The 20680-nt window shown below is 36.3% G+C and overlaps 1 protein-coding gene across 1 annotated transcript in view; it reads left to right on the plus strand.

The window, feature by feature from the left end:
* Nucleotides 1-20680, plus strand: part of DYNC2H1 (dynein cytoplasmic 2 heavy chain 1) — a 267699-nt gene that overhangs the window by 235432 nt on the left and 11587 nt on the right. The window contains exons 84-87 of the mRNA XM_023511235.1: nucleotides 6488-6697; nucleotides 10937-11026; nucleotides 16618-16727; nucleotides 17735-17816. Of these exons, the coding sequence (XP_023367003.1) occupies nucleotides 6488-6697; nucleotides 10937-11026; nucleotides 16618-16727; nucleotides 17735-17816 (492 nt within the window). The remainder of the gene's footprint in view (nucleotides 1-6487; nucleotides 6698-10936; nucleotides 11027-16617; nucleotides 16728-17734; nucleotides 17817-20680) is intronic.

Genomic DNA, 20680 nt, shown 5'->3' on the forward strand with positions numbered 1-20680 from the left:
AATGTGATATATTATTAATATGTTTACTTATTTGCATATGTTGAACCATTCTTGCACCCCCAGAATGAATCCCACTTGATCATAGTGAATGATCTGTTTAATGTGTTCTTGAATGTGATTTGCTAGTATCTTGTAGAGAGCTTTTGCATCTGTGTTCATCTGACATACTGGCCTATTGTTTTCTTTTTCCTGTTGTATCTTTTTCTGGTTGTGGAATCATAGTAACGCTGGTTTTATAAAATGAGTATGTAATTACTTTCTTCTTCAATTTTTTGTGAATAACTTGAGAATCATTGGTATTAATTCATCTTTAAGTGTTTGGTAGAACTCAGCAGTGAAGCCATCAGATCACCAGAACTTTCTTATTGATTCAGTTTCCTCACAGGTTATTGATTTGTTCAGTTTTTCTATTTCTTTACAATTTAATCTAGGTAGGTTGTATGTGTCCAAGAATTTATCCACTTTTTATGTTATCAAATTTGATGGCATATACCAGAAATTTTATGGTCTTTCAACTCTGAACTCCCGAAACTCATAGTGTTCTATTTCTTACCACACCCTCCTTTTCCCACAGTCTTATCAGAAACCCAGTTCTGATAGATATAATTTAATGTAGATATGTCATATTTTGACCTTTCTGATTATGAATACTTAGGAAAGTAGTCTATTGAACTTGTATTGGTCAGTTAAGACTCTTTACATTGCAAGTAACTATAAAATTCTGCTCAAAATAGCTTAGGCAAAAAGAATAATTTATGGTTTACATAACTGAAAAGCTGTTAAACTGGTTTCTGTCACAATTTGTTACACGGAACTCGAAAGGATGTTATGAGGACCCAGTAACTTTTTTTATATATATTTAGAATATATTTATTATTAAAGGTTATATTTATACTTATATATATTCTGAAAGATCTGATGCACTGAAACTATATATATGTGGATCGTATGTATCACATATGTTCATATGTGTCATTATGAAATACATATATGATACTTGTGTATATGTGTATCACTTACATGCGCATATATGTATTCACACACACGCACACGCTGTTCTCTGTGTTGGCACCATTTTTATATAGTCTCTTTTGCCACAACATGACTGAAACCATTCTCTATCTTATGACACTTCAGGTTCAAGTCTAGTAGAAAGGAACACTTACCTCTTTATCAGAATATGCAGGAAAATTCTTATCACGTGTCATTGTCGCTGTTGTTCCTGTGACCATCCCCAATCCAATTAATGGTCAAGACAATAGGATGCTTAAGTTCCCATCCAAGTCACAAATTAACTTCTGGAATTTAATTTAGTCAACTCTATCGGAGCCAAGTAGACTAAGATTTAGGAGAGGTTTGTACTCAAGAGAGATATTAGGAAGTGATTAAAGAAGAATTGAAGGGTTGCTTGAAGGAAAAAGTAAAATTTTTACCCCATGGAAGTGAAGATATTTCCCCTTTCCTATAACCTAAATAGAGCCATTCCATTTCTTTTTATTTCTAAATTTCTTTTTTTGCTTTATAAAATGACTTTGTGTTGATTCTTTTAATCACTCACCTCTCTTAAGATAGAGAACACATCTTGAACAAAGACTTGATCATATGATTAGGAAAAGTACTTCTGTCCATTTGTTGATTACTGTTTAATAAGCCAGGGATAAAATACACAAAACAGAGACTACATTCTACATCTGTTCATTTCATTAAGTTCTGTAACTTTCCTTCTGGGAAGACTCTGATGTTATATCAAATCTCCGTAACATCTTGGATAAGGGATAATGTGTTGAGTGGTTGGCAACCTACAGCTCATGAATGGGCCAAATCCAGCCTCCCACCAGATTTTATACACACAGTTCTGTTGAAAGCCAACCATGCATGCCTGTTAATTCATACTTTATCTGTGCTTGTTTTCATGCTACAAGAGCAGAACTGAGTAGTTGTGACAGGGACTTGATGGCCCACAGAGCCTGCCTGACATGTTTATTATCTGGACCGTTAAAGGAAAACTCTGGTCTGGCCATCACTCAAATATCTTTTTGGATAACAAAAATTCATTCTTAGAGAGAACCATTTTTTTAAAAGCCCCAATTATCAACATATCAAAAGAACACTACTTCCATGTATCATCCTTTTTACATAAGTCGAAAAAGCATCCCTAGGTAGTTAAAACACAAACGTGCTGGATTCCCACAGAAATTTTACCAAATTAGACTAGCTTTATTTATTCGTTCATTTATTTATTTTTGCCTAAAAGATAATCCTTGCTTAATAGTTAAGTTTTTATATATCCATAACCCTTTTTCTCAGGTAGCTCAATAATCAGATGCTGATTTTCTCTAAATATACTTAGCTTGTTAATTATATATTTTATATATTAGATATATTTTTATTATATAATGAACTCTAAAATGTTAAAAAATCCTTCATAAGTACATGATTAAATCTATTATATTTACTCATTAAAAAAGAACCTTTTAATAATCAATTGACTAAATAACATATCTATCACCCCTTGATAGTCTCATCAAAAGCAATAACAGTATGGGTATTATAATATACTCACTTAGTGTTATTTATCTTTACTTGAATTATATATAAATATTATTTGAGTGTATTTTTAAGATCACGTAACACACAATCTAACAAGTTGTTAATGTATATTCTCTGTTGCCTGGCCAAAGTGCAGCGGTGCCATCATAGCTCACAGCAACCTCAAACTCCTGGGCTCAAGCCGTCCTCCTGCTTCCGCCTCCCAAGTAGCTGGGACATAACAGGAGCCGCCATGCCCAGCTAATTTTTCTTATGTTTTGTACAATGTCTTGTTTTGTACCTCAGGCTGGTGTGGAACTCCTGGCTTCAAGGGATCCTCCCACATTGTCCTCTTAAAGTGCTGGGATTACAGGTGTAACCCACCATGTCCAGCAGCTAAATTTATTTTTGGAATCAGCTATTTTATATTAAGTAAAATGCTATGGAAGCCTATAGGAAATGGATTGTGTTATAGTATGTATGGTATATATTGCAATATGGCTTGCCATTGTCTGCTATGTTGTGTTTTTCCCACTCATTAATTAGTTTTAGCTTATATACTGAATTTTGTATTACTGTTCTTCATTTTTCTCCACGGTTTTTTTTTCCATGTTTCACTAGTGAAACACTTTTTGATAGTCTATTATGTCATTTTACCCTTCAATTCTTATTGCTGAACTTACAGCATTTTATTTAATAGCCTATTGGGGTATCCAGCCTTTTTGCTTCCCTATGTTGCATTGGAGGAAGAAAAGTTGTCTTGAACCACACAGACACTAATGAAATTTGATAAGCAAAAAATAAAAAATGTCTGTGCATAATTTCTCGTGACATCTGCCCCTACAGATAACCAAAAAAATCCTCGTGTAATCCACATGGGGCCTGCAGGCCAAAATTTGGACACCCTTGTGAGTCTAGATGAACACTGTCCACTAGAAATACAATGTGAAGCACAAATGAGAGCCATATATATTATTTTAAGTTAGTAGCCACACTTAAATATATACAAAGAAATTAATTTTAATAATATGTATGCTATATTTAACCTGATAGATTCACAGTATTAGCATTTTAGCCTGTGATCAATGTTCACATTATATTTATGCTTCATCCAGACCAGTATTATTCAACCTTTTTACCTCATGGCACCCTTGAACCTATAGCTAATCTTCAGTGGCTCAGTTAAATTATGTTGATTTTAAAAAAAACTGTAAAAAAATATATATATACTTACTGTGCTTTGAACTTCTTTTGAAAACAATCTGTTCTTTAAAAAATTTTGCAGCACACCTAAGATCTTCTCATGGTGTGCTGGTACACACTGTTAAAAATCACTAATTTAAACCATAGAGTTTACTTGTACTCCAGTTAAATTTTTAGTATTCCTTTTATGTTTTTTCTGAGGCACAGAGTCTCACTTTATCCTCCTTTATTCATGGCATCTCAGCTCACAGCAACCTCAAACTCTTGGGCTCAAGAGGTCCTCTTGCTTCAGTCTTCCAAGTAGCTGGGACTATAGGTGCCTACCACAATGCCGCCTGGCTATTTTTAGAGATGGGGGTATCGCTGTTGCTCAGGCTGGTCTTGAACTCCTGAGTTCAGGCGATCCACCCACCTCAGCCTCCCAGAGTGCTAGGATTACAGGCATGAGCCACGGTTCCTGTCCCTGAATTTTAAGTATTCTTAATAGTAACTCTCATAAATCAACACGTTAAAACGTTTAATACACTAAGCTTTCTGTTTTTTTAGATTGTACATAAAAGAATCTTACTTAAATGAAGTGAATTTGGGTATTCCTATTCTATAAAGTGACAGGGCAAACATTGCATGTTTTGTTGTATCAACCTAATAGAGTGGAGTAAGATCCACAAAATCTACTTGGGAATAAACTAAATTATTATTTTCTAATCTTGCTGAGTATAAGATTGATAAATGTTGGCTCAGCTCCCGTAGCACAGTGGTTATGGCCCCAGCCACATACACCAAGGGTGGCAGGTTCAAACCTGGCCTGTGCCAACTAAACAACTGCAACAAAAAAATAGCCAGGCATTGTGGCAGGCACCTGTAGTCCCAGCTACCTGGGAGGCTGAGGCAAGAGAATTGCTTAAGCCCAAGATTTTGAGGTTGCTGTGAGCTGTGATGTCACGGCACTCTACCAAGGGAACATAGTGAGACTCTGTCTCAATAACAACAAAAAAATGTCTAAAAACCACTATTATTCATTTCCAGGAAGCCTGTTTAATGTGAAGAATTATAGAAGGTTTATAACCCAAATTATGTTTCAGAGTTTTATTACTTAATTGATTTAGGGTAGAAGTATATCATTTATAGCATGTTCTGATTCAAATAGACCTAATTAATTTTTGATAATATTAGAAATTGCTTCTCTCTGGATTCAGTTTTTAGTTTACTGTCAGTTATTTATGGAGACTAATAGTATCTACATAAATAATAGATTTATGATTAAATTTATTTTATTTCTCAAAATCATGTTATTTCTCAAAAATGATTTCATTTTTGGTTAAATTAATATGATTAAATCTACTTTATTACTCTGAAATTATTTTATTTCTCAAAAATGATTTCAGAGCATTGATATTATAAATATAGTAGTAATAAGCATTAAAATGTCTACATTTAAGCTAATAGCCCAAATCTGTTTTCAGGATTATTTTATACCAAAAAAATTTAATGGTGATTTATTTAATCTCCATAACCTTGGTAAGTCATCATATTATTAAATTATTATGCTAAATAGATGAAAAAGAGACAGTGCTGTCATGGTCTATGTCAGTGGTTCTCAACCTGGGGGTCACGACCCACAGGAACTGTTTCCAAGAGTTGCAGCATTAGGAAGGTTGAGAACCACTGGTCTATATGGATATGGCAGGCAATAAGACGAACAGAAGATATCTTAAACTAGGAATGTAAGCAGAATACATAAAGAAAATCGGAATACGTGTAATGGGTAGTAGGTAAAAGTACAGGACTTTTCCAGTTCTTTGATAATTCTTTGGCATTGTTTAGAATACTATGAAAAGTGAATTTTTCCCTCTTAATTCACTTTTTGAAACAAATGACATTCCTTCAGTTTTTCTCAATAACTTAAGAAACTGGGCTGGGTGTAGTCAGTCACACCTGTAAGCAACAGCTTGTATTTTGGGGCCAAGGCAGGAGGATCACTTGAAGCCAGGAGTTCCAGACCAGCCAAAAAAAAAAAAAGCAAGATGCCATCTCTACAAAAAATAGAATAGAATCAGCCAGGCTTGGTGGCCACACCGATAGTCCTAGCTACTTGGAGGCTGTAGCAGAAAGATTGCTTGAGGTTGTAGGCTATGGCAAGAAGATTGCAAGATTCTGAGTTGCTGTGAGGTATGATGATGCCACTGCACTCTACCCCAGGAGAAAGCGCAAGACCCTATCTCAAAGAAAAAAAATTAACAAATCCTAGAATTTCCTTATATCCGCAGCCTATGTTGAAGTATAGATACAGAAATAAATACTAATATATAATAATCACTGATCTTGAGCATAAGAACTCAAGCATAAATATCTCAATTAGAAAAGTTGAGATAAACATTGTAGTTCAAAACCATGGTGTCCTCTGTTCTTTCTGTAGTGGTAAAGTTGTCTGAGTCCATCTGTTCTGCTCTCTTTGCGTTGGCTTACAGGCTGCCATTTTTCCATCTTTTTTTCTTACTGTTTTGACTAGTGCTTCTCTGTGGTTTCTCTATCACCATTCTCAATTGCCAATCCACACACTGCATGAAATGTTGGTGAACTCTAGAATTTTCTCCTGTGTATTTGCAGACTTAATACATTGGCCATTTACAAAGCAAGTACTCAAAGCAGTTTTAAGACAGAATAAAACAAAAAGTTTTTTAAACTTTTGGAGAATTTTATCATGTAGTGATTTGTGTCATGTTTTAATAACTATAACATGAAATTTTTCTTTTAGAATTCAAACCTGATTCATCAGAAAGTGCCTCCTCCTAATGATCGACAAGGATCTCCAATATTATCATTCATCATTCTTGAACAATTTAATGCCATTCGTTTAGTACAGAGTGTTCATCAGTCTCTTGCTGCTCTCAGCAAAGTCATCAGAGGAACTACCTTACTGAGCTCAGATGTACAAAAATTGGCAAGTGCTTTGTTAAACCAAAAGGTAAGCCAGTACTATGTTTTTTATTTCCTTGTTGTAAGTGGCTCTTGCATGGTGGCAAGTTCACAAACTTAATTGTCAGACTGCATACATTTATCTCTAATCTTATAGTTCATAGTAATAGAAAAATCAAATTGGCTAAAGCTGTACAGGAGTTAACTGAAACATCTAGTGGTAGCTAGCATTAAGTCAGCCTGATGCAGCAACTTGATGTTATCCATCTTGCTGTCCAGTCACTTCATATACAGAGTGAAGTCTGTGTTGATTTCACTTTGGGGCAGGGCCTCTATACACTGTGGCACCCTACCAGCCTGAGTTTTATATCCTTTGAGCGCCAAGTCTAACAGAAAAAACATCTGTTTTCTAGTAACTCAAGCAAATATATGAACAATTGTTTTTCACCGAACAGCCTTAGGCAATTAAATGGAGAAAGGAAAATCTCTTTTAACAAATAGTATTAGAACAATTGGATAGCAAGAAACCAAAACCAAATAAATAAACAAAAACCCCTCGACAGCCATATCTCCAAATATACAATAATTATCCCTAATGATCATAAACATAAATAAAACAACAAAAAATATATAGGGGAAGATTTTAGTAGGAAAAAACTAGTGCACTGGACTTGATCAAAATTTTAAACTGTTCTTTGAAAAACACTGTTAGGAAAATTAAAAGGCAGCCATAAAATAAGAGAAAAAGTTTTCAGACTATGTACTTAATAAAGGAACCTGTACCTAGAATATGTTTTTTTTGTTTGTTTGTTTGTTTGCTGGGTTTGAACCCACCACCTCTGGCATACGGGGCTGGTGCCCTACTCCTTTGAGCCACAGGTACTGCCCTACATTATTTTTTAAAAAGCCGCTCACTAATGAAAAGACAAATATTTCAATTTGAAAAAATACAAAAAAGATTTGAATAGAAACTTCATTAAGAAGATGTGTGCATGACAAAGAGACATAGGAAGAAATGATTTGTATCATTTAGTTATTAGGAAAATGAAAACGACAATGAGAATATCAACGTATGAAAATCAGTTGTACTTTTATACAGTAACAATGAATGCTAGGACATATGGCATTCATAGTATCCAAAATGAAATTAAGAAAACAATTCCACTTATAATAACATTAAAAAGAATTAAATAGTTGAGAATTAATTTAACGGAAGTGCAAAACTTGTAGACTAAAAACTAAAACATTATTGAAAGAAATTAAAGAAAATTTAGGTAAACAGAAAGACATCCTTTGTGCTTGAGTAAATGAAGAATAACTGCCGGGGTACATAGTATTTTGGGGGAGAAAATACTCTGGAATTAGATAACTGTTCAAGTTGCATTGCCTTATGAATATACAAAAAACCACCAAATTGTATATTTTAAAGGATGTATCTCAATAAAAAATAAATTTTTAAAAATCACAAGACAGCACTCCTTACCCACTTGGATGGCTTAAATTAAAAAGACTATTTGTGCCACAGATTAGAATGGATTTGAACTATCATACTTTTAATAATTTAGCAGTTTGCTTTTTTTAAATTTTAAGACAGAGTCTCACTCTGTTGTCCTAGGTAGAGTGCCATTATGGTGTCATTGTAGCTCACAGCGACCTCAAACTCTTAGGCTCAACTGATCCTCTTGCTCCACCTCCTGCTGGCCAGGTTTTCTGTGTTTAGTAGAGACGGGGGTCTCACTATTGCCCAGGCTGAACTCAAACTCCTGAGCTCAGGTGGTCCACTGCCTCTACCTCCCAGTGTGCCAGGATTATGGGTGTGAGCCCCTACACCCAGCCATTTGGCTTTTTCTTATGTTAAACATGTACTGAGCATGTTAGCCCACTGTATCACGCATGAGTATTTACCCAAGAGAAATGAAAATATGTGCCATACAAATATTTGCTTATGAATGTTCACAGAAGCTTTATTTTCAACAGTTAAAAATATTCTACAGGTGAAATGATAAATTACATTTTATCCGTACAATGGAATGTTTCTCAGCAATAAAAGGAATGACTAATTTATGCAGCATCACGGATGAGTCCAGTGTTATAAGCCAGATGTTTAACAACCAAACAGCTCACTACTTGGCCCTCCCCCCAAAAAAGCCCTGATCTGCAGCATTTGCTCATTTCCATGATAAATACTCCTCCTTCTGAGATCACTCATGGTTTGCTGTTGGCCAACTCTCAGTGGGAAGAGTGTCAATCTGCTCTCTGGGCACAAATAATTTACATTTCTTCAGATGTAAATATGACCATCTCCTCCCAAATTCCCCCAAATGTTTCAGTCCATCACAGAATCAGGCTCAGGCTCAGGCTCAAGGGATAAGATGGTGTCATCTAAATCAGGTAGGGCTGACAGGGGATGGGTGAATGGGAAGCCAGCGTATCTTAGTAATCCTGAAATTCAGGCAAGCTCATAGTTCCCTCATTAGGATGCTGTCGTGATGATCCGTGGCTGTTGGCTCTACCCTTTGAGCTCTTGTTTGCAGCTGTGTTGTTTTCTCAGTCTGCTGCCTGCCTATTATAGTCCAGAGTGACAGTTCTCTTTTCATTGCATCCTCTCTTACTCCTTAATCCTATACAGAATAATTTTTTATCAATAAAAATTTCTAGTTTGCTCTGAATTTCATTGAAATTCACTCCATTAGAAAAAAGCCACATACCTTTTCTCTCTACCTTAGGCTTCTTCTGAGTCAGCTGTAGGACACCACCCTTAAAATTCACTGAAGCCCTCTTGTCTAACAGAGACAGCCCAAACACACCCTTGAGTTGCTCAGAATATTTTTGTCTGTCTGAGAGTCTTCCTCCCATTAAGTCCCCAAAGCTCCTTAGGCTTTCATTAGTGTTCTCTTACATGTCTTTTAAGATTTTGATTACGCTCTCCTGAAGGTCCTTCCAGCTTCAGCCCACCACCCACTCTCAAATGCCATACAGTTTCGGTTTTGTTAAGGCAGTGGTACTCACTTGTAGGTACCGCAGTCTGTATCAGTTAAGTCTTGCTACAGAATAAAGCTCACCAAAAGTTACTAGCTTAAAACAACATCGCTGTTTTTAAAAACTTATTTATTTTGAGCTGACAAACCCTAAATTTGTGTGGGGCTTGGTAAGAGAAAGCTTGTTTCTTCCACACGGCTCACTCACCTGTGACAAGTTGGCACTAAGAGTTGAAAGCCTTTGTTCTAACCCATAGTTTCTCAACCATGTAATCAGACAGTGTCTTGGGATACGAAATTCATATTCTGTCCTTATTACCAAATTCAGAGAAAGAATATGTTACAAAGTTTACAAGATATTTACAAAATATTTGGAAAATCTAGAAAACCCTCAGAGATAAGGTATGTTATAATGAACATGAACTTACAGAATACTGTGAAGGAAGGAAGTATTCATTAATGGAGAATGTCAGTTAATGGTAGGTCAGATTTTAGAAAGATACATTTGGTAAGGTAGCTCTTCTTAAAGTAGGTTTTTTTTTAATTTATTTTTAATTTAGAGTCCTTACTCTATTTTTATTTCTTCCCTTTGTGCCATCTTACTCAATGTGGGTTTGGGAATAAAGTTTCCATTATACTGTTCTATTATAGTTTAAAGCAATTCTATAGGGTCTACAACTGGTTGTTCTTTAATTTTGTCAAATATAATTTGACTTCATTATGCACTAAATATTCTTTCAAGAAAACATGGTTGGCTCAGCGCCTATAGCTCAACCGGCTAAGGCGCCAGCCACGTACACCTAAGGTGGCGGGTTCGAATCCCCAGCCCGGACCCGCCAAACAACAATGACGGCTGCAACCAAAAAAAAAATGGCCGTTGTGGCGGCGGGCGCCTGTGGTCCCAGCTACTTGGGAGGCGGAGGCAGGAGACTCGCTTGAGCCCAGGAGTTGGAGGTTGCTGTGAGCTGTAATGCCACAGTACTCTACCCAGGGGGACAGCTTGAGGCTCTGTCTCAAAAAAAAAAAAAAAGAAAACATGGTTGAATACTTTCTGTATGCCAATTTAATTTCATTTGTTTATTCTTTCAAGAATTTTTACTTAAAAAATTCCTCATTTTAGCAAAACATATATTCACTGTCTTATCACTCAATTTTAATGAGATCGGAGAAAAATAAACATATCTTGATAGGAATTCATATATACACAGTGTGAATATGTTGAAATTGTTTCCCCATCACACTAATGTTAAAAGACTTTCATCTGTAATATTGCACACATAAGTTTGATTTTGGTCCTTTTTAAATTGCAGTGTCCTCTCACATGGCAGAGCAAGTGGGAAGGCCCAGAAGATCCCTTACAATACCTAAGAGGTCTTGTAGCTCGTGCCCTTGCAATACAGGTAAGCCCACAGAGGTTATTAATTACACTGTGTGACTATTGTGTTAGAAATCTCATGTGGAGGTAACATTTTTACTAGTGTCTAGTGCAAATTACATTATGATTTTGTGCTCAAAATACCATATATTCATTCCTTATTCTGCCATCTGTGATTTTTATATAGTACTTGGGGGAAAAAAAGGTATGTTCTCTCTGCTTACTCTGGCTTTTCATCATTTTGAAAATTGAGAGAAAAATAATTTGTATAGTTGGATCATGTCGATGGTAACTGAAACTGATTCATACCTGTAACTAGTTTGCTTTAGGAAATATCCCTTCATGGGGAGCTGCTTCCAAAAAAAATTTTTTTTTTCAAATGGACCAAGTTTTTTCAGAGTGAACCAATCAGGTAAATACAGGAAAATTGAATAGAGTAATATATAGAGAGAAACAATGTATTTTTTTAAGGAATAGCAAATGATACAGGTTAGTTTGTACTAGAAGATACCTCTTCTCCTTTTGTGGTTTGTTCATTGTCTGATGCCTTCTTCCCCTGCTTCTTGCACCTGTTTCACAGTCTTCCCATCACTTACTGCCTTAACTATCACATGAATAACTTGTTCTGTTCCTTCTTGGTACGGCAGTCTTTACCCAAGCTTTTTGTTTGTTAGTAATTCACGTACCTGTCCACGTCTTTAACCTGGTCATCACTCATCAGTGTTCCGCCTTTGAAGCCCTAAAGCATGCAGATCAGTTTTTGACAGCTGCATTTGGCTCTCAATTTCTGATTCTCTCAGACGCCTCTTCCTGCTCAGTGCTCTCCGTGTCTGTTACTTTGTTTCCTGATCCTGGCCCATGGCACATGAGTAACCATCCTCTTCCCAAGATTGGCAGTATTCTAATTCACCTTTTTAAAGGCTTCATCCTTTCTGAAAACCATTGAACTTGTATTAGTATCTGTCCATATACCGGCTACTGAGCTCTCGTAGTGCCACTTAAGATATAAAGTGTGCACTTCCTTGGGGCCACCCATGGTGGCTCCCTCTAAATGCCTTCTTCTGGTCGTTTCCCCCCTTTCTCTCGCTCTACTCCATTGTGGTGAGTGTGAGCAGTCCCCTTTGTCACCATGTCATCCCTTAAGACTTTCAGTATCAAGTGGTTTTTGGCCAAGGAACAAAAACAAAATCGTCCCCTTCCCCAGTGGATTCAAATGAAAACCGGTAATTAAATCAGGTACAACTCAAAGAGGAGACACTGGAGAAGAACCAGCTGGGTCTATAAGGAATTGCACGTGAGATGGCACGTACTTAGGCTGTGTTACGGTCACTATCATCTCACCATATCAAGCTGAAAATGTCATCAGTTGGACAGTTGCCACACTTCATTGGGAAAACGAGTTTTCTCTTTGTTATGTGCTGTTCACTAATAAGCTGATGCAGTAAATATGTGAGACCTTGAAAACAAAAAGATACAAAGTGTGCAGTATTGGATAGATCTAAGAGTGCTCCTATGTTCCACAATTCTATATCAAACTTTCACTATCTTCCTGAAGACTTCATTCTGTCCGTAACTCCCCTTGCCCTTAGAGTACCTTAGTTTTTGCTTATCAGAGAAAATTCAAGCTGTGAGATATGATCTCTCGAAAATTCCTGCCCTTCTATGCCATCCACAGACGAGTTTGTCTGAAGTGATCTTCATCATCTTTGTCCTAACGTAAAAGAGGGTGACCTTCTTCTGTTGAAGGCTCATCCCTAGACCTGTGTACTTGATTGCACCTGTTCTCAGCTCTTCAGTGACCATCTCCAGGGGTCTTCCCTTGTTCTTCTGTGTTCTGATCTTCTGTTCTTAACTCTGTTTGCCAACCTACAAGGGACTCCTTTTAAGACACCAGGACCCACCTAAATGGTTTTTTTGCTTCTATTATAACCAGTGTTCTGGGTTGGAGGATTATTGGATAAAAAAAAAAAAAATTACTAGATCCAAAAATGAGGCTAAAATTAGTAGGTTGCAAAGAATCAGGCAGGGACTCTGATTTGCTCATCCCTCCACTATGAATATGCCAGGACATAATCTATCAACAAATGGGGAAAGAATATAAAGAAGGAAGGGAGGGAGGAGAGAAAAGAGAAGACGGAAGGAAGGACAAATCATCAGTGATCTTAGAAAAGTATAAGAATGCTTTGGCGTTCTTGTGTGTTATAATTTCATGACTGTGATAACTTCCCACTTCAGTATTGTTTGCTTTAGATTATTTTTATAAAAGGGAGGGGCATTTATTTTCTCTAAACTGTAGTCTATATCAGTCTATGTGTGTAAAAACACTTAATAATTATGACTTGCGCTTATAATAAACATATTGCTATACTGTAATTAATATACTTTAAAGTAATTTTATGTGAATTTTAATTTTTCTGGCATGATTATTCTTACTCAAATTGAATACTGACCATCAAAATTGAGCAATTTTTCACTGTGTGATTTTATTTAAAAAGCTTCATAGATATTTAGCCTTAATTGTAATGATCAAATACCCTCCTAACCCTCAAGATAACTTTCAGGCTTGACTGTGGCTCACCTTTCATCATTCCAACCAGGAAATATATAATATTTCCACTTATATATAGTCCACCACCACGTGGGGATTTTTTGGTTTTATTTGGTTTTCTTGGCTTAGTATTTTTTTCAGTTATAAATGTACAAAGATGTCTACCTCTGTAGGGTAATCTTTAATGACTGGGCTTTGATTTTCATCTGTTGGAGGGCCTGGTAGGTATCTTGCTTTCATCTATGCCTTCTCTATTTCATTCATACATCTTCAGAGAAGCTTGGGATGCTCAGAGAACAATGAAGCTGCCTAGTCAGAGAACAAAGGGATGGGAACCTGGGTAGGCAGGGAGAAATAGAAATATTATTTATTAGAATATGTGACTCAGCGCCCATAGCTCAGTGACTTCAGTGCTGGCCACATACACCAAAAGCTGGCAGGTTTGAGCCTGGGCTGGGCCTACTAAACAGCAATGACAATTGCAATAAAAAAATAGCCGGGTTTTGTGGTGGGTGCCTGTAGTCCAGCTACTTGGGAGACTGAGACAAGAGAATCACTTGCGCCCAAGAGTTGGACAAGAGTTGGAGGTTGCTGTGAGCTGTGACACCATGACACTCTACTGAGGGCAACAAAGTGAGACTCTGTTTCAAAAAAAAAAATAGAATATGTGACAACAGAAGCTTTTGGTTTCTTAAGAACACAAAATAATCAGACTAAAACCAAGCACATACATAGCCAGTTGATCCTAGATCCAGCCATAGTTTAAGATTTCAAGGCCTTTCGTTTTAGGGTGTAGCATATGATGGAAGAAAACAAGCTCCTGAAAGTGTCAGTTAGTTATAGGGGTTTGTGCGTTCATTCAGTCACAGATAGTGTCACAGCTACTTCATGCTGTGTGAAGTACTAGAGCTACAACGGCTAGCAAATAGATAGAATTCCTGCCTCACACAGTTTACATTTCTGGTATTCATCTATTCATATTAGCAATTAAGGATTCTATAAATGTTTTACAGCTTATATAAATGTAAGCCAGGTATAGTAGCATGTACCTATTGCAGCTGTTCCAAAGGCTGGGGGCAAAGGATGACAGATGACAGGAGCCCACATGGGCAACATCTTGAGACCCCCCCTCTCTTAGAAAAAAGAAAACATTTCATAAATGTAATTAATACTCCCCTGGGGGCAAATACTGAGTATACTTGGTAAATCTAAAATAACAAATGAAACAGACATGTATCTTTTCTCCCAGGAACTAGCCTTATAATTGATCAGAAAAGGTGGAACTGAATAAATAAATAGAGCATATAAAGAGTTTTCACTTCAAGTTGCATATACTGAATATTTAAAGTAATCTAAGTATCATGGCTTGCTGGCATTGCTGGCATTGTCACACTTATTAGATAGGGTAGTGACATCTATGCTTATAGAAATGTTAAAATTATTCACTTCTGAGATGACAAAACACTGTTAAAGTGGACATCTGTTTGTTGAGTCTACCAGAAGGTAAGAAGCAAATAACAGATTTTGGCCAAATAGTGACACTGAGCTGAACTTCATTTCTAATAAATTATCATGATGCTTTAAATATATTGATGTACCTTAAGGGGGCTAAACCTATGTAAGTTGTGCAAAGTAGCACTTCCGTATGAGGGGTCAGGGAAGGCCTCTCTTAGGAGGTGATACTTAAACAGAGAATTGAATGAAGTAAGAGAAAACCGTGAGGTGTTCAGCAAGGTGCTTTGACCCACGCCCACAATTCCAAGACTCTGGAGGGCCAGGCTGGGAGGCTCCCTCAAAGTCAGGAGCTCTTTACCAGTCTGTGGAAATGCAAGAACCCACCTCCACCAAATATAGGGTAAAATTAGCAGTATGTAGCAGTCGGACCTAGCAGTACCGTCTTTCCAAAGGCCAAAGCTACAAGGACACCCTAGACTGTGAGCTCAAGCCCTCTTTGAGCCAGACCAATGTTGTGCTCCTAGCCCAGGCCTCAGAGTGAGGCTCTGTGGTATAAATGGAATACAAGATGAAATAGAATAAGATCAGAGAAAAGGAAAAAAAATAGCTAAAGAAAATTAAAAATAAAACATGACAAAGAAAAGAGAAGAATATCTTAATTGTTGTTTTACATGGGAAAGATGAGAAGTAGTGGTTAGCATTTTAAAAATTAGAGTAGTTGGCTTCAATTTATAGTTAGAAGTAAACCTTCCTAGTATATGTCGTGCTGTTTCCAAATTCATTTAATTCATAGAAGTTATTTTGTCTCAGAATCTACATTCATTACCAGACCACATAGCCAGACTTTATTTTTTTTTAAAGTTTATTGTAAATAAGTTTTTTAAGGCAATGGGATATGTATAACACACTTTAAATTGACAACACTAGGTTGACTACTACTTTTTTTTCTTGTGGGTTTCTCATTAATTTGGGTAAGGTTTTTTAATTTGTTGCTTCTCTGTTTTGCCATTTCAAGATTTTGGGGGGGGGTTCGCATTTTTGTCAGTTATTTTGAATATCCAAATAATAACCAACAAGGTAGGACCCAAAATACTAGAATTTTTTAAACTACTATTTGCAATTCCCTCATAAATACTGAAAGAAAAGCCTTAGTCTTTTAATGCAAATTTTAAAGAATGACTAATGAGTAGTGGGTCTGCTTTAGAATTTGAAAGCCTTTCAGAAATTCTTTTCCACTTCATTGGAGGCAGAATTCTGTGCTTAGTATGCCAAGGGTTAAAACGGGAAGAAAATAATAACTTTCTGTAGAAAAAGTAGGGTATTCCGTTTAAGGATAATAGTAAGCAAGAGGAGTAGCTTGCTATTTTATCTGTGGTGCTTTCAACTGGAATGAACTTTTACCAACAAAAGTTGTACAAGGAAGCTTATTTATGATGGATGAATTTTATACCAAATTACTATGTCAGACTTGATAGTATCCTTTTTTCCTGATACCATTTCAAAGCATTTGGAAACTACCACTTTTTCATTAAAAATGAGATATGCATTATAATTCTTAATTGATTTATATTTTATGTGTGAGCATATTTATATATTTATATCTTTCCCCTCAGAACTGGGTAGAAAAGGCTGAAAAACAGGCTCTTCTCTCGGATACCCTTGACCTGTCAGAACTCTTCCATCCAGACACATTTCTTAACGCTCTTCGCCAAGAAACTGCAAGGTAATTAAAATGAAACACTTTGCTTCTTTGTCCCTGAGGGTAATTACATTCTGCTTTATTGACTTCCTGTTACACTACCATTGATTATCAAGAAATAAAATTGTTGTTAAAATATATATAGTTGTATTTTCTGATAATATACTTTTATATAGTTAACTTTTAGTTTAAAAAGCATTGCTTTTAGTTATGATGTATTTTATTATAATTGAAAAGGATACAATTTAAATTTTATAATTTTTATGATTTATTCAGACTTGTGCTGCCCAATATGGTAGCCAGAAGTTATATGGAACTATTTAAATAGTAATGAATTAAAGTAAAATAAGAATAAAAAGATTGTTTCTCAGTCACTTTTGCTGCATTCAGAGTGTTCATTATCCCCATGTCTGGTGGCCACCATGTTGGGCTGCATGAAAATATTTTTATCTTTGTAGAAAAATCTATTGGACAGTGCTGACCAGGCTCCTTGGTGGGGAACAGGACTTGATGGTTAAGATTAAGCTCCTTTTTATACCACACTCAGATTACCATACTCAGATTATCAAATCATATATAGACTATAATTTTTTAACAAGTTAGAATGTAATAAAAGAGACACCACGAAAAATATACTCAACAAAATTTAGTTGTTTAGTGACTTAAGGGATTTCAATTTGTACTGCCTCAGAATATTATAAATATCAGTACTGCAGTTCAGCTAGAACATCTCTCATGTGCCTACATTTGAAGGTCATGGTCTAAACAGAGGCTATAAAAATGGGGGGGGAGTCTTATCCTTAAGGAACTTATTACATTAACAAAGAGGCTGTCATACATGTATAAACAGTTAACTTTGGAAACTTAGTGTGAAATCTAAGGTATCATACATAGTTTAATAGATCTGATTATTTATACTTGGTAAATATTTAAATTTAAAGTAAATACATGTGTATCTATCTTCAGTTGCTTTTCATATTTTAATGCCTGAGAATTATCGCTTTGTGACATTTAATGCTTTACCTTTATAGGGCAATGGGTTGTTCTGTGGATAGCCTTAAATTTGTAGCCTCATGGAAAGGTCGACTTCAAGAAGCAAAGCTGCAAGTTAAGGTACTAGACTAACTTGAGATGTTTATCTGAGTCTGAAACTTATCACCAATTGATGTAACAGCTTCTGGATTTCTGGTTTCATTGTTACCTACCTATAATGTGAGAGCAACAGAGTTAAATTATATTATCCATGTTAAAAATTAGAGTATTTTAAGGGTTAGGATAAACCAACCTGTAATACAAAATACAGGGTCTCTTCATCCAAAAAATAAGAATGTTAAGAACACAATATTTGAAAGTGCAACTTTTGGTTAAAAAAAAAAAATTATACAAATGATGAAGTTCTTTTATGTTGTCTTTTCTAAAATTTAATAAATATTTATTCTACAATACGGTAAATACAGGTTGAACCTCCCAAATCTGAAAATCTGAAATACCCCAAATCCAAAAATCTTTGAATGCCAGTCTGACACCACATGTTGTCCAGATGTGTGGCTGAATGACACATTTGCTTTCTGACAGTTCAAGGTGTATACACTTTGTTTCACACACAAAGTTATTACAAATATTATATAAAATTACCTGCAGGATCTGTATGTATATATGCAACATAAATGAAGTTTGTGTTTAGACTTGGGACCCATCCCCAAGATGTGTCGTGCCGCACATGCCCCAGTGGTCCCTCAAGATGACAATGGAGCTGAAAAGTTCCTGTTGCCTAGTGACATGTGTCAGCCCCTGCTGGCTCCTCTGAGTTGTAGGGGAGCTCCTGGTGCATGAGTCTGTGGGATGCAGATGGAAACAACCCTTCACACTGCCTGTCATATGCCAGCACGTGCAGTTACACACAATATACAAGGCATGGGAATGGTTATGTTTCTGGTATGTCGTTGCTATCCTATACTTTTCATCCTCCTCTCCTTATTAATAAAAGGGAACTAAGACAGCCTCAGGATGTCTTCACAGAGAAGAGACTTTTACCATAGGACATGACAGCTCAGTGCATGCCAGTGCCCCTGACGCCTTTCCAGTGGGGCAGGATGTGACTCTGTGTGGGCCCATGCTAAGAGATGTGTTTGTGTCTTAGTTTTTAATAAAAAAAGCTTAAAAATAAAAATGTAATTTAAAAAAGAAAAATCTCTATAGAATAAAGATATAAAGAAAGTATTTTTGTACAGCTGTATAAGATGTCTGTGTTTTAAGCTAAGTGTTAATACAAAAATAGTCAAAAGTTAAAAAATTAAAAATTACAAGATAAAAAGTCAAGTAAGCTAAGGCCAGGCGTGGTGGCCCATGCCTATAATCCTAGCTCACTGGGAGGCTGAGGCAGGTGGACTGCCCGAGCTCACAAGTTAGAGACCAGCCTGAGCAAGAGCAAGACCTCATCTCTGAAAATAGCCAGGTGTTGTGGCAGGTGCCTATAGTCCCAGCTACTCCCTACTGGGAGGCTGAGGCAAGAGAATCACTTGAGCCCAAGAGTCTGAGGTTGCTGTGAGCTATGACAGCAAGGCACTCTACCAAGGGTGACAAAGGGAGACTTTATCTCAAATTAAAAAAAAAAAAAAGTAAGCTAAGATTAATTAAAGGAAAAAAATTATAAATTTAGTGTATAAAGTCTACAGTGACGGACAGTAATGCCCTAGCATTTTGCATTCAGTCACCTCTTTCTCTCTGACTTACCCAGAGCAACTTCCAGTCCTGCAGGCTTTATGATCAGAGCCCTATACTGATATGCTATGCTTTTGGCCTTTATACTATTTTTACTGTACCATTTCTCTGTATAGATATGTCTAGATACACAAATACTTCCTATTGCTTTACTGTTGCCTACAGTATTCTGAGTCACTTGCTATGCAAGTTTGTAGCCTCAGAGCAATAAGCTGTAGCTTCCGTGTGCAATAGGCTGTACTGTCTAAGTACATTTTCTGGTGTTCACACAGTGATGACATCATCTAACAGTGCTTTTTCCAGAACGTATTCCCATAGTTAAACAGCACGTGACTGTAGCTCAAAATCCAAAACAAACCCCAAAACCCAAAGCATTTCTGGTCCCAAACATTTCTGATAGGGGATACTCAACCTGTATGAAATGTAGTATATAAAAAATTAGACCAGATCTTGTTCTCAGAGAGTTTACAATTTGGAAACATGTTGGCTAACTGTTAACAAAAATTCAATACTTTTATAATAATGATCATTCAAACATTAAGAAGTATTTTAAAAGTCTGTTATGGAAACGTTTTCTTCAACTCTCACCTCCTTCCAGTATCACTCGCTCCTCTTCTACAACCATTTCCTACCATCCTTTTCTCATTTCCCACATAGAATTGCTCTTGTAACATTTTTTTCCACTCCTAATGTGACACTTAGTATGTGGTGTTATGATTATCTCCATCCGTCCATCTTGATCTGTCTTAAGAGACTATAATGTCCTTGAGGACAGAGACTTTGTCCTGTCCATCTTCAGATCCCCAGTGTCTAGTCCAGTATATCACATGTAATCAATTTTTTAAATTCAATGTAGGACTATAGTTCCTTAACAATTAACCCTATGTGGCCAGCTTTTTAGAATTTCCATTTATATTATTCTAGTTCCCTCCTCAACGGATCTGTTTCCACATGGCTTCTACTTTCTAACACACAGTATAATTTATATTTCTTGTTTATGGTTTTATTCCACTGAAGTGTAATGTCCCCTGAGGGTAATTATTTTCCAGTTTTGTTGTATCTCAGATGCCTCAAACAGGAGCTGTTATCTAATAAGTATTCAATTGAACCCTTTTTGAATGGTTGAGGACCTAAACTAGAAACGGAGCTGTAATCGGTGTTCTTAACACCAGCTATAATGATGTAGTGTGCTAGAAATTTGATCGTTAACAATAAGGGATATCTTTTTCTTTTAGGTCTATAGGTTGCCATAACGT

The sequence above is a fragment of the Otolemur garnettii genome, unplaced genomic scaffold (genome assembly GCF_000181295.1).
Source record: "Otolemur garnettii isolate 467f Iridium unplaced genomic scaffold, OtoGar3 scaffold00001, whole genome shotgun sequence".
In the NCBI taxonomy this organism is placed as follows: domain Eukaryota; kingdom Metazoa; phylum Chordata; class Mammalia; order Primates; family Galagidae; genus Otolemur; species Otolemur garnettii.